The sequence below is a fragment of the Hirundo rustica genome, chromosome 5 (assembly GCF_015227805.2).
Source record: "Hirundo rustica isolate bHirRus1 chromosome 5, bHirRus1.pri.v3, whole genome shotgun sequence".
NCBI classification, from domain to species: domain Eukaryota; kingdom Metazoa; phylum Chordata; class Aves; order Passeriformes; family Hirundinidae; genus Hirundo; species Hirundo rustica.
Window position 1 is genome coordinate 946117 of NC_053454.1, and position 11797 is coordinate 957913.

At 61.0% G+C, this 11797-nt stretch overlaps 2 protein-coding genes across 3 annotated transcripts; one reads left to right on the top strand and one right to left on the bottom strand.

Moving 5' to 3' along the window:
• The first annotated feature begins 1163 nt into the window (after nt 1-1163).
• Nucleotides 1164-8773, top strand: SMYD5 (SMYD family member 5). The gene is made up of 13 exons (XM_040065224.1): nt 1164-1260; nt 1430-1538; nt 2025-2164; nt 2365-2486; nt 3076-3145; nt 3298-3402; nt 3831-3893; nt 4064-4134; nt 5150-5256; nt 5475-5531; nt 5796-5890; nt 6513-6583; nt 7081-8773. Exons 1-13 carry the CDS (start codon nt 1195-1197, stop codon nt 7217-7219), a joined length of 1215 nt encoding a protein of 404 aa, XP_039921158.1. The 5' UTR covers nt 1164-1194; the 3' UTR covers nt 7220-8773.
• Nucleotides 8771-11778, bottom strand: PRADC1 (protease associated domain containing 1). Of its 2 annotated transcripts, none has more exons than XM_040065226.1 (5): nt 11733-11778; nt 10629-10729; nt 10232-10341; nt 9505-9672; nt 8771-9294 (listed from the first exon to the last, which is right to left on the bottom strand). In XM_040065226.1, the coding sequence occupies exons 1-5, from the start codon at nt 11761-11763 to the stop codon at nt 9174-9176; spliced, it is 531 nt and encodes a 176-aa protein (XP_039921160.1). In that variant the 5' UTR covers nt 11764-11778; the 3' UTR covers nt 8771-9173. The 2 variants fall into 2 exon arrangements, with proteins under 2 accessions (XP_039921160.1, XP_039921159.1); XM_040065225.2 differs by lacking the exon at nt 11733-11778 and adding an exon at nt 11621-11699.
• Nucleotides 11779-11797: the final 19 nt, after the last annotated feature.

The following is an 11797-nucleotide window of genomic DNA, read 5'->3' on the forward strand; positions in this document are numbered from 1 at the left end:
TCCCCGCGGGTCAGTGGCCATCTCTGCAGGACAGTGGCCATCCCTGTGGGTCAGTGGCCATCCCTGAGGGTCAGTGACCAGCCCTGCGGGTCAGTGGCCATCCCCGCGGGTCAGTGGCCAGCCCTGTGGGTCAGTGGCTATCCCTGCAGGACACTGGCCAGTCCTGCGGGTCAGTGGCCATCCCTGCGGGTCAGTGGCCATCCCTGTGGGTCATTGGCCAGCACTGAGGGTCAGTGGCCATCCCTGCAGGACAGTGGCCATCCCTGAGGGTCAGTGGCCATCCCTGCGGGTCAGTGGCCATCCCTGTGGGACAGTGGCCAGTCCTGCGGGTCAGTGGCCATCCCTGTGGGACAGTGGCCATCCCTGTGGGTCAGTGGCCAGTCCTGAGGCCGGGCTCCAGCTGCTGCCCCGGCCATGGAGGCGGCAGCTCCATCCTCGTCACCCGGTGTCGTGTCCCCGGCACGAGCCGACAGTGACATCTAGTGACACCAAAATCGCTCCCCAAAGCCCCGAGTACGGCATCGTCCCGAATTCCCAGCCCCGCTCCCGCCGCCTGGCCAGCGAGGAGCGGGGCTGAGCCGCAGCGCTGTGAATTAATAAATACAGCCAAACACGCATTTCCGTGCACTTTAAGGCTTTGCAGACCCCCCAAGCAGGCGGTAGCAAGGGCAGAGTGGCCACAGCAGTGTTTTTTGAAGGCTTTTTTGGGGGAAATGGGGCCGGTTTTGGGTGCGCAGGGCAGTGGGCGATGCCTCCTCCCTCCATGAGGAGAGACCTCAAGTGAGGGGGGAACTTGTGTTCCCGCCTGACAGGGCTGTGACGGCCATTCCTCTACCATTAAATAATAATAATTGTCGGGGGGGGGGGGGGGGGAGACAGCAAACTCTTGTACAGTTTGGGGCGGCAGCGGGAGCGCCCCGGCCCCGTTTTGGGGTGTTTTGGGGTGTTTGTTTTGGGGTGTTTTGGCGGTGTTGGCAGACGCGGGCGGGGGGCTGCGGAAGGGGGGCTAAGATGGCCGCCGGCCCCCCAGCCCCGCGGCTGAGGGGGGCGATGGCGAGCGCGGGGCTCTGAGGGACGCAGGGGGCCGGGGCGGAGGAGGAGGAAGAAGAGGAGAAGAAGGAGGAGGAGGAGGAGGAGGAGGAAGAGGAAGAGGCGCTGCCCGGCGGGTCAGGGCGGGGAAGTCGCCGCCCGAAGATGGCGGCCGCGGCGGGGCCACACGCCGGGGCTGCGGCGGAGGCGCGGTTCATCAGCAGCGCCAAGGTGAGCAGCCCGCGGTCTCCCCTCCGTGAGGGTCCCTCCCTTTCCACCCAGCCTGGGGGGCAGAGGGAGCAGAAGCCCGCAGGGTTCCCTCGGGATCGCGGGATTCCCTCAGCTCCCGGGTATGACTCGGCTTCGGGCGCGTCCCTGACCCGCGGTTGTCCCCCGGCAGGGAAAGGGCTTGTTCGCCACCAAAAACATCCGCAAAGGGGAAACTATCTTCGTGGAGAGGCCGGTGGTGTCATCGCAGTTCCTCTGGAATGCCCTGTACAACTACCGAGGTGAGCGGCTGGCGCTGGTGGCGTGTCCCCAGCCCTGTCGCCTGTCCCGGTGCGGTGACCGCGGGACCCCAGAGGAGCTGCCCGCTACCGAGGGAAGGGTTTGGCGTTGTCTTAGCGCTTCTGTAAAGGCGGCCCTGCCGCCTTTTCTGCCTCTGCACTGAACTGTTGATGAGTTCAGGTGACATCTGAGGGATGGTGACTTCCGTCAGCTCTGGAGCAATGCGCCAGGTGCCACCATGGAATCTTGGAATGGGTTGGGTTGGAAGGGGCCTTAAAGATGATATTCTACCTCTCCCATGGGCAAGGGCACTTTGTCCTAGCCCACACTGCTCCAAGCCCCATGCTCTTGTTCCTCTCTGGTGTTGGTACCAGCTGTTGCCTTGCTGTGGGTTCTGGCCCTTTTCACTTCCAAAGGCTTTCCTGTGGCATCCATCCATCCATCCATCCATGATCCCTCCACCCACCGCCCTTGCTGTCTCCCCACAGCCTGTGATCACTGCCTGCGGGCGCTGGAGACGGCGGAGGAGAACGCCCAGCGCCTGCTGGGGAAGAGCTCCCTGGTGCTGCCTCACCCGGAGCAGTGCAGCATCCGGAAAGACCTGCACCAGCAGTGTCCCCGCTGCCAGGTACGGCACTGCCAGGAGGCACCGTGCTCTTCTGGGCATCATCGAGCCCTTTCCATCCAGCCAGGCTCTTGTGCTGTGCGCCTTTCCATGCTGTGGCCCAAAGAGCCAGGGCTCTGCTGCTCGGGGAGGGGGCACGGCTGGATCTAGCAGCCCCTTTTCCTGCTGCCACGGCCCGTGCCAGCGCTGTCCCCTCGCTCTAGGTGACGTACTGCAGTGCAGAATGCAGGCAGGCAGCTCTGGAGCAGTACCACCAGGTCCTCTGCCTCGGCCCGTCCCGGGATGACCCCACGCACCCCCTCAACAAGCTGCAGGAGGCCTGGAGGTAGGGCCTGACCTGCCTGCTGCTCCAGGGGCAAGGGAGGGGCCTCTCCTGAGCTGGCTCCTCGCTTTACATCCCTGCACGGGGTGGATGGAGGGTGGGGATGGCCGTGGGACGCTGCCCAGCTCTTCCTCCTGGTTGGGTGTTGTGATGTTGGCAGCCCAAGGGTTTGGACACACAGCTGAGCGCTCCTTATTTTTCTCCTACTAAAGAGCTGTAAAGCGCTGAGCTGCACATCCCTGAGCTGCTCCTGCAGGTCTCCAGTCGCTGGGAGATCCTCCTCGTAGCATCCCATGGGTTCCTGCTTTAAAAAAATAGTCCTGGAGGGGATAAGCAACATCCCTGACCCAAATGTTGTCCCAAGCCCCCCAAACAGGGTGAACAGGACAGAAGGGGATTGTTTGTATGGTTGGAGCAGGAGGGTGGGTGCAGGTTTCTTTCCACTGGACCCCCACATGGCGATGCTGTGCTTCAGTGTGATGGATCAGTGCAGGCCTGACCACAGCTATGGCAGCTGCCTCTGCCTCCCTCCAGCTTTTCATTGCTGTGTCAGCTCTGACCTGCCCATCTCTTCCCTGTTTGAATCCTACAGAAACATGCATTACCCTCCAGAGACCTCCAGCATCATGCTGATGGCCAGGATGGTGGCCACCGTCAAACAGGTACAGTGGGTGGTTTTGTTATCCTGCTGTGGAAGTTATTCCCAAGGCTCTGTTTCCTTGGCCTGGCTTTCTCAGCATTTATTCTGCCAATCCTCCCTCTCTCTGGGGAGGAAAGGTGTTGGTGCAATGCCTCTGCCCCATTCTTTTGTCAGGCTAAAGACAAGGAGTGGTGGATCAAGGCCTTCTCCCAGTTCTGCAGCAAGACAGCAAATGAAGAAGAGGAGATTGTGCACAAGCTGCTGGGGGACAAATTTAAGGTAAGACCCAGCAGCTCTTGAATCTTTGAGCCTTCCTTCCCCTGCCTGTGTCTGTGAGCCCACAGATGCAAAAGCCTCATTACTGCGGGAGTAAGAAACACTGGAAACTCCATGCCTGGAGGGAGGGCAGTGAGGAAATGGTAGCTTAGAGGGTTTTGGCCTTGTGATGCTTTCATGGGATATGCTGCTCCTTCCTGTGGGGGAGATGCTCCTGCTGTGGGCTGGGACAGCGTGATATTTAGCTGCTGAGTAGGTGGCTTTTGCTGCTAAAATGAGTGGATTCCGTGGCAGCGAGGGCAGCAGCCTCCAGCCGTGCAGGGCAGGCCGGGGAGGCCGAGTCCTTCCGGAGCCTCTGGCCTGTGCTGGGCTCAGCCTCAGCCCGGGGCTGGCACCCACAGCCCCCTGAGCATGCTGCTGTGTCCTGCCAGGGCCAGCTGGAGCTGCTGCGGGTGCTCTTCACCGAAGCCCTGTATGACGAGTATCTCAGCAGGGTGAGTGGATCTGCCTCCCCGATAGCCCAGGAGCATTGCTCGGGGCTTCCCCTGGGACTCTGCTGTTCCTGGCTTCCCCCAAAGCTCCCTGTGGCCTTTGAAGCGTTGCAGGGCGAGGTGCTCCTGCAGACTGGCCTGGACTCAGTTCCTTTGTCCTCTCCCTCCTGCAGTGGTTCACTCCAGAAGGCTTTCGATCCCTCTTTGCCCTCGTGGGGACCAATGGCCAAGGCATAGGAACCAGGTAATAGGGCTGTGTGGGTGCTCCTGCAGAGCCATGCAGGTGAGGAATGTGAATGGCTGGGTTTGAGACGTGGGGAGGGAGAGGCAGACTTCAAAACTTCGTCCTGGCTGTGTCCAACCAGCCCTTTCACATCCCTCTGCCAGACCTTGGCTGCTCAGAGCCAACTTGGACCCCTCTGCGAGGTCCCACCGTGTGCTGACAGCACTGTGGGGCTGTGACAGTGTCCCACTGCCCCCTGACAGCACTGTGGGGCTGTGACAGTGTCCCACTGCCCCCTGACAGCACTGGGGGGCTGTGACAGTGTCCCACTGCCCCCCAATAGCACTGTGGGGCTGTGACAGTGTCCCACTGCCCCCTGACAGCACTGTGGGGCTGTGACAGTGTCCCACTGCCCCCTGACAGCACTGTGGGGCTGTGACAGTGTCCCACTGCCCCCTGACAGCACTGTGGGGCTGTGACAGTGTCCCACTGCCCCCTGACAGCACTGTGGGGCTGTGACAGTGTCCCACTGCCCCCTGACAGCACTGTGGGGCTGTGACAGTGTCCCACTGCTCCATAATAGCACTGTGGGGCTGTGACAGTGTCCCACTGCCCCCTGACAGCACTGTGGGGCTGTGACAGTGTCCCACTGCTCCCCAGTAGCACTGTGGGGCTGTGACAGTGTCCCACTGCTCCCCAGTAGCACTGTGGGGCTGTGACAGTGTCCCACTGCTCCCCAATAGCACTGTGGGGCTGTGACAGTGTCCCACTGCCCCCAATAGCACTGTGGGGCTGTGACAGTGTCCCACTGCTCCATAATAGCACTGTGGGGCTGTGACAGTGTCCCACTGCTCCCCAGTAGCACTGTGGGGCTGTGACAGTGTCCCACTGCTCCCCAGTAGCACTGTGGGGCTGTGACAGTGTCCCACTGCTCCCTGATAGCACTGTGGGGCTGTGAGAGTGTCCCACTGCCCCCTGACAGCCCCGTGTCCCCTGTTTCCCTGTCCCCTGTGACAGTGTCCCCGTTTCCCCCCAGCTCCCTGAGCCAGTGGGTGCACGCGTGCGATGCTCTGGATCTGCCCATGCTGCAGCGGGAGGAGCTGGACGCCTTCATCGACCAGCTCTACAAGGACATTGAGAAGGGTGAGGCTGTGTGGCGCTGCAGGGACAGCCCAGGGAGCCTCAGGGTGTGAGTCTTTGTCCTCCATCCCCTCGCAGTGGGAGGAAAAGCCTCTTGGGAAGTCACCCTGCAGCACCCGGCCCTGGAGCGGGGCTGGCTGTGGGTGTTCCGTGCTGGTGGTCATTCCTGGGTGCTCGTGTGTGGACCGTGCCAAGCTGTAACGCCTCTCTCTGTGCTGCAGAGTCGGGAGAGTTCCTCAACTGCGAGGGATCGGGGCTCTACGTGCTGCAGAGCTGCTGTAAGTAACACGGGGACTGGGAGGAAAACCGGTGAGGAAGGAAGTGTCCTGTGCTAGGCTGGCTCACCTCTTCCTCTGAAGAAAGGGGTTTCTGCTTGCCATCTGTGGGGTGGGATGGGGTGGATGTGATGGGTACTGCTCTCTCAGTGTTCCCTGGCACCTTGCCTAGCTGTGGAATGGCCAGTCCTGCCTTGGATGCACTCAAATGTGGTGTGGTCCCAGGAGCCGCTCAGGCACGCAGCAAAGAGATTGTATTGCCCGTAGGTAACCACAGCTGCATCCCCAATGCTGAGACATCCTTCCCAGAAAACAACTTCCTCCTGCATCTCACTGCCCTGGAGGACATCGAAGCAGGAGAGGTGAGACAGCAGGGCCTGGGTGGACCTGAGGTGACATCACAGCTTGGCATCATCCCTGTGTCCCCTACATCCTCCATGGACCCAAAACCTCCCATGTCCTGCCTCGTCTTGACACAGGAATTCAATTCCCATCCCATCTAGGGGCTGCCAGACCCTGTGTTTCTGCCTCATTCTCAGAGGGGCTGGGACAAATCCTGCTGCCAGAACCCATGTTTCTGCCTCATTCTCAGAGGGGCTGAGACAAATCCTGCTGCCAGACCCCATGTTTCTGCCTGATTCTGAGAGGGACTGGGACAAATGCTGCTGCCAGACCCTGTGTTTCTGCCTGATTCTGAGAGGGACTGGGACAAATGCTGCTGCCAGACCCTGTGTTTCTGCCTGATTCTGAGAGGGACTGGGACAAATCCTGCTGTCAGACCCCATGTTTCTGCCTCATTCTCAGAGGGGCTGTGACAAATCCTGCTTCCAGACCCCGTGTTTCTGCCTGATTCTGAGGGACTAGAAAAAATCCTGCTGTCAGACCCCATGTTTCTGCCTGATTCTGAGAGGGACTGGGACAAATCTACTGCTTTGGGATTGTGGGGAGCGATTCTGAGCCCAACCCATTTGTGTTTGCTCACAGGAAATCTGCATCAGTTACTTAGATTGCTGTCAGAGGGAGCGGAGCAGACACAGCCGCAACAAGATACTCAGGTAGGGGCTGCCTGGAGGGACCTGGGGGGAGCTCACACCCCTTACACCCCAAACAGTCCGTGAGAAAGCATTCCCCACCCCTGTGTGCACAGGCTGCTGTGAACTTCAGTGAGCTCGTGGCAGAGGATGTGTGCAGCACTCGGTGCTTCTGCTGATCTGAGCTCCTTTTAATGTGTTGTAGCCTCAGGGACCAAGGATTTGGGTTCCCCCCTCTTTGCAGGCTTACGCCTGCAGACCCTTCCTTTTCCTTCTCTGTCCCTCAAGGGTAGAGGTTCCTGCTGGGGGTCACTGTCCCCCTGTGGGGCTGAGAAATCCCCCTCTCCACCCGGGGTACCCCTACCCTGCCTGTGCCAGCAGGGTGGAACCCCCAAACTCCTCTGGCTCTGACACATTCGGCCCCCTCCTGGCCGCTCTCTTCCCGAGCCCCTGCGCAGCAGCAGTGTGGGATTGTACCAGCCTCCACAGCTTCCCCGTGTCTCCTGCCTGCCCCCTGCCAGGGAGAACTACTTGTTCACCTGCTCGTGTCCCAAGTGCCTCGCGCAAGCCGACGACGCCGACGTGACGTCGGACGAAGAGGAGGAGGGCGAAGGAGAGACGGACGACGCGGAGCTGGAGGATGAGATGACCGATGTGTGATCGCGGCCCCGGGCGAGAGGACAGGGAAGGGATGGGACGGGAAGGGAAGGGCCTGGAGGTTCCTCCAAGAGGCAGCAGCAGCTTTAATACTAGAACAGGGTTGTGTTGTGGGGTCGGGGAGGTGCCGGAGCGGGACAGCCGGGAGCCGGAGGCAGGCCCTGCTCCCGCCCGTCCGTGTTGTCCCTGTGTGTGCGTGTGTGTGTGTGTCAGGCTGTCCCTGTCCCCCCTGTGAGGACAAGCTGTGAGCCAGTGGCCCTCCATCATATCCCAGTTCCCAGCAGGGCTGGCTGGTGCTTGCAGGAGAGGCTGGAGCAGAGTGGGATCCAGGCAGCCCCTGGGCCACCACGCTGGTCAGCTTTGAGGTCGCTGTGCTGGGTCTGTGCAGGCTGTGGATGCAGGGGAGCTTGTCCTTCCCACCCTGCAGGGACGAGGGGAACGTGTGCGTGTGTGTCTGTGTCTGTGCACGAGGGAACTATTTAATGTCTATATTAGCACTGTCTACACACTATGGAGCTGGGGCCCTTGTATATCCTCCATTCCATGCCTTGGCCAGCAGTGAGGGGCAGGAGGATCTTGCAGGGTGATCGTCTCGGAGCGTGGCGCAGAGCTCGAGTCCAGCAGGGAGAGCAGAGCTGACCCTGCAGGCACCTTCCCAGCTCAGCCCCTCCTGCCCGTGACACAGAGCCCCGGGCAGCGACTGCAGGACCCCATGGGGATGGGGAACGGCCAGGAGCTGACGTGGGCAGCGGTGGCATCCCAAACCCAGGGGACACGTCGGGTTTTGCAGGGAGGGAGTTGTGCCTCCCTCCTCCTGTGCAGGAGCGGCCGTGCCCGAGGATGCAGCACGTGCTGGGTGGTTCCCTGCACCCAGTGTTCCCACACGGAGATGTGCCAGTGCCACAGTGGCACCACGGGATGTCCCCTTGTCATCCATCCCACGCTGCCACCCTCCAGGCCACGCCCCGCGGCGCTGTCCCTGCGTGCAGCCCGCGTGGCTGGAGGGACAGCACGGCCCCGAGTGAGGGATGGGTGACAGGTCAGGGACGCACCCGGGGTTCTTCCCTTCCTCCGTGGATTTTGGGGAGCTGTTTTCCTGCCGCCGTGTCCGTGGCAGCTGGATTGTGGGACCGAGGGTGGCACACGTGTGACGCCGCCATCGCCGCCAGCCCTGCCTCCCGCTGCTTGTCCCCGGCCGTCCCGGGGCCACATCCCCTTCAGTGTTCGTAATAAACCGAGACTGGTGACAGCTGGGGACCTGTGCTTTGTACTGCTGGGTGCTGAGTGCAGAGAGGGCTGTGACACCCCGGGGCTGGGCCTCTGGGGACACGGGTCTGGGGCTGAGGGAACCGGCACCTGTGCAAGTGTGGGCTCTCGATCTGTGACCAGCCCAGCCTTGGGGACACGTGCTGGGGGCTGTGCTGTCCCCTGAGGCTCTGACTGAGCCCTGCCCCAGCTGCAGGAGGTACTTGGAGAATTTTACTAGGAAAAATATTTGGGGATGAGATTCAACCCTTCATCCGCTGACTGCTGGAAATAAAAGAGAAACTCACCTTTCTCTAAAACTTAATCAGACTTCATTAGCTCAGACAAAAATATACAGACATCGAGTGAGCCCTGCTGGTACAGACCAAGCCTGTATCGCTCTCCCCCCCATCCCTGCCAGTCCTGCATCCCCTCAAATCAGCAGCACAAGGTCAAATGTTTCCTGGGAAGTGCTGGCCTGCCCTGGCCCTCACCTCCCTCCCACACAGTCACGGCTCAGTGCCAGGCTCAAGGTTCCCCCTGGCATTGGTGCTTGCCCTTGGCCACACACCGGTGCCAGCAGAAAGATCTCCCTGTCGCCGAATCCAGCGGGATCTCCGGAGCACGTTAGGATCCTTTCCTCAAACCTGGTCCTTAGGGCAAGACCCTGGGATGCACCAGGAAGTCCTGGATCCGCCACAGCCTTTTGTTGCTACCAGAAGGTCCAGGGGGGCTGCATCATCTCGTAGGTGGGAATGCTGGTGACGTTGACAGGAATGGAGATGACGGCCCAGGGGAGCCCGTGCTGCTCCAGGGAGCGCCTGATCATGTACCTGGAGGGATGGAGGGGTGACAGGTGTCACCAAGCCGCCAGGGCTGCGCGAGCGGAGCCAGACCGAGCGCAAACCCAGCTCCAACTCTGCCCACTGACCAGCAATGAATCCATGCAAAGCCCGGCTCCCACAGCCTGGCACCTCCCGCTGCTGTCACCGGGCTCTTCCCGTGAGCTGTCCCGCCCCTGGGGAGGCAGCCTGGGCACGTACCCGTCCCTGCCCAGCAGGAAGAGCGCGGGGATGTCGGCCGTGCGCCGGGAGCTGTCCTGGATCATCTCGATGTAGAAGCTGTCATTGTCGTAGGCGTTGTCGGCGATGATCACGGCCCGCCCGCCGTGCTCCTGGATCACTCGTGTCTTGGACAGGAAGGAGCAGCCCCTGTGGCACACAGGGACCGCACCGTCACCAACCTGTGGTGGCCACGGGTGGCTCCAAAGCCGGCACGTGCCAGAGCTTGCCCGGAGACACCCAAAGTAGGGATCGTCTCTGATTCCACACCTCCTCCAAACCCTGCTCCTCAAGCCACCCACACTCCTAAAAAAACATCAAATAAAATCTTGGAATGGTTCGGGTTGGAAGAGACTAAAGATCATCCAGTTCCACCCCCTGCTGTGGCAGGGACACTTTCCACTAACCCAGGGTGCTCCAAGCCCTGTCCAGCCTGACCTTGGAGATCTCCAGGGATATGAGGCATCCAGAATTTCTTTGGGCAGCCTCACCACTCTCACACTGTCTAATCTGAACCTACTCTCTTTCAATATGAACCCTTTAACTCAGGCTAAAAAAAACCAAGATGCAATTCTCCAGGGTAGGAACACCCTCACGTTCTCCTGGTTTATCTATGTGAGGAAAGCCACGGGAAGATTGTGGAGATGTGGCCAGGGCTCCCCTCCTGCCCAGCAGGGTCCCCCAGCAGCTCCCGTGATGCCAGACCTACCCTCTCTCCACCAAGGCGATCTGGTCCTGGATGAAGACCCCATTGTTCAGCTCTCCGCAGGCCTCCGGAGGATCCGCCGGGACCAGGTGGATCTGGTCGTACCTTGTGTTCTCCGGGGAGACAGGCAGGGGTGAGCCAGGGGGACTGGAGCTGCTGCCCCTCCCCAGCCCCCCGCTCGTCCCTGTGGGGGCTGGTCTGGGGGAGATTTTGGGCTCTCGGGGACGCTCAGAGCCAGCCCTGGGGCCAACCCCGCCTCTGGAATGCTGCTGAGGTCAAGGATGCTTGTGGAAGAGCAATGAGCTCTGTTTTAATCAAAGCCCCAAATCGCTGAGTCCCACCGAGGAGCAATATTGGGATGGAGGGACCCAAAGCGACAAATCCAGTCTTTAACACTTACAAACACGCCACCGAAATCCTTGGCTGGGGTGGCAGTGAAGATGTAGCGGATGTCCCCGGGGCTCAGCACTTGGAAGTACAAATATTCATGGATGCGTAAACCTGGGGGTGGAAGGACAGAGATGAGAGGCAAGGGAAACCAAAGGCAAAATCCCAGAAAAAAGGGGCAAAGTCTCAGTAATCACCCCTGAACCGAGGGGGAGGGAACATGCCCTTCAGCAATGCCAAATCCTGGCTGGGCCCAGCACACAAAACGCCCCCAAGGTTTTGGGGTGTTCCAAGGGCAGATGTGGCAGTTCCCAGGGGCTGAGAGGGGATGGCGGTGGGAAAAAGGGGATTGGGGTGCTCGGGGGGAAAATGCTGCTGGACCACGGAGGGGAGAGGGGCGATAGGGAACAGAGGGGAAACACACAGCATCACAAGGCACCGAGGGAAAACGCGCTCGGATTAGGATGCAGCAGGAAATGCAAGGGAGCTGGGGCGCAGTGATGCGAAATGTGCCGGGATCAAGGGTCCGGAGGGGAAATCCAAGGGGCTCAGACTGCACCGAGAGGAAACGCTGCTGGATTGGGCTGCTGGGTGGGGAAATGCAACGAGGTCGAGGTGCACCGAGGGAATTGCACCAGGATTGAGATGCAGGAGGGGAAATGCACCCACGCTGGATGCAGGAAAGGAAATGCATCCGGATTGGGGTGCAGGAGGGGAAATACACCCGGATCGGGACGTAGGAGGAGAAACGCAATTATGTGGGGGAGCACCGAGGGGAAATGCCCCCGTTCCCCGATACGGGTACAAGACGGGAAATACACCGGGATAGGGACACAGGAGGGGAACAGCAACGGGGCCGGGGTGCCGGGAGAGGAAATACACCGGGATCGCGGTGCTCCAAGCGGCCGGCCCGGGATGCCGGGGGTGTGTGCGTGGTCCGGGTGCGGGGTCCGGGTCGTTCCAGCCGCTGTCCCCGCTCCGTCCCTCCCTCCGTCCCTCACTCACCGCGGCCCGGGCAGCAGCAGACGCAGAGCCAGAGCCAGAGCCAGAGCAGCATGGCTGCGCCCCGCCCCGCCCTCCGCCCCGCCCCTCGCTCCCCATTGGCCGGTGCTCTTACCGCGCTCCTTCTTACTCGTCCGCGCCGCCATCAATCACGTGCGGGCAGCTCGCTGTCAGCTCGGC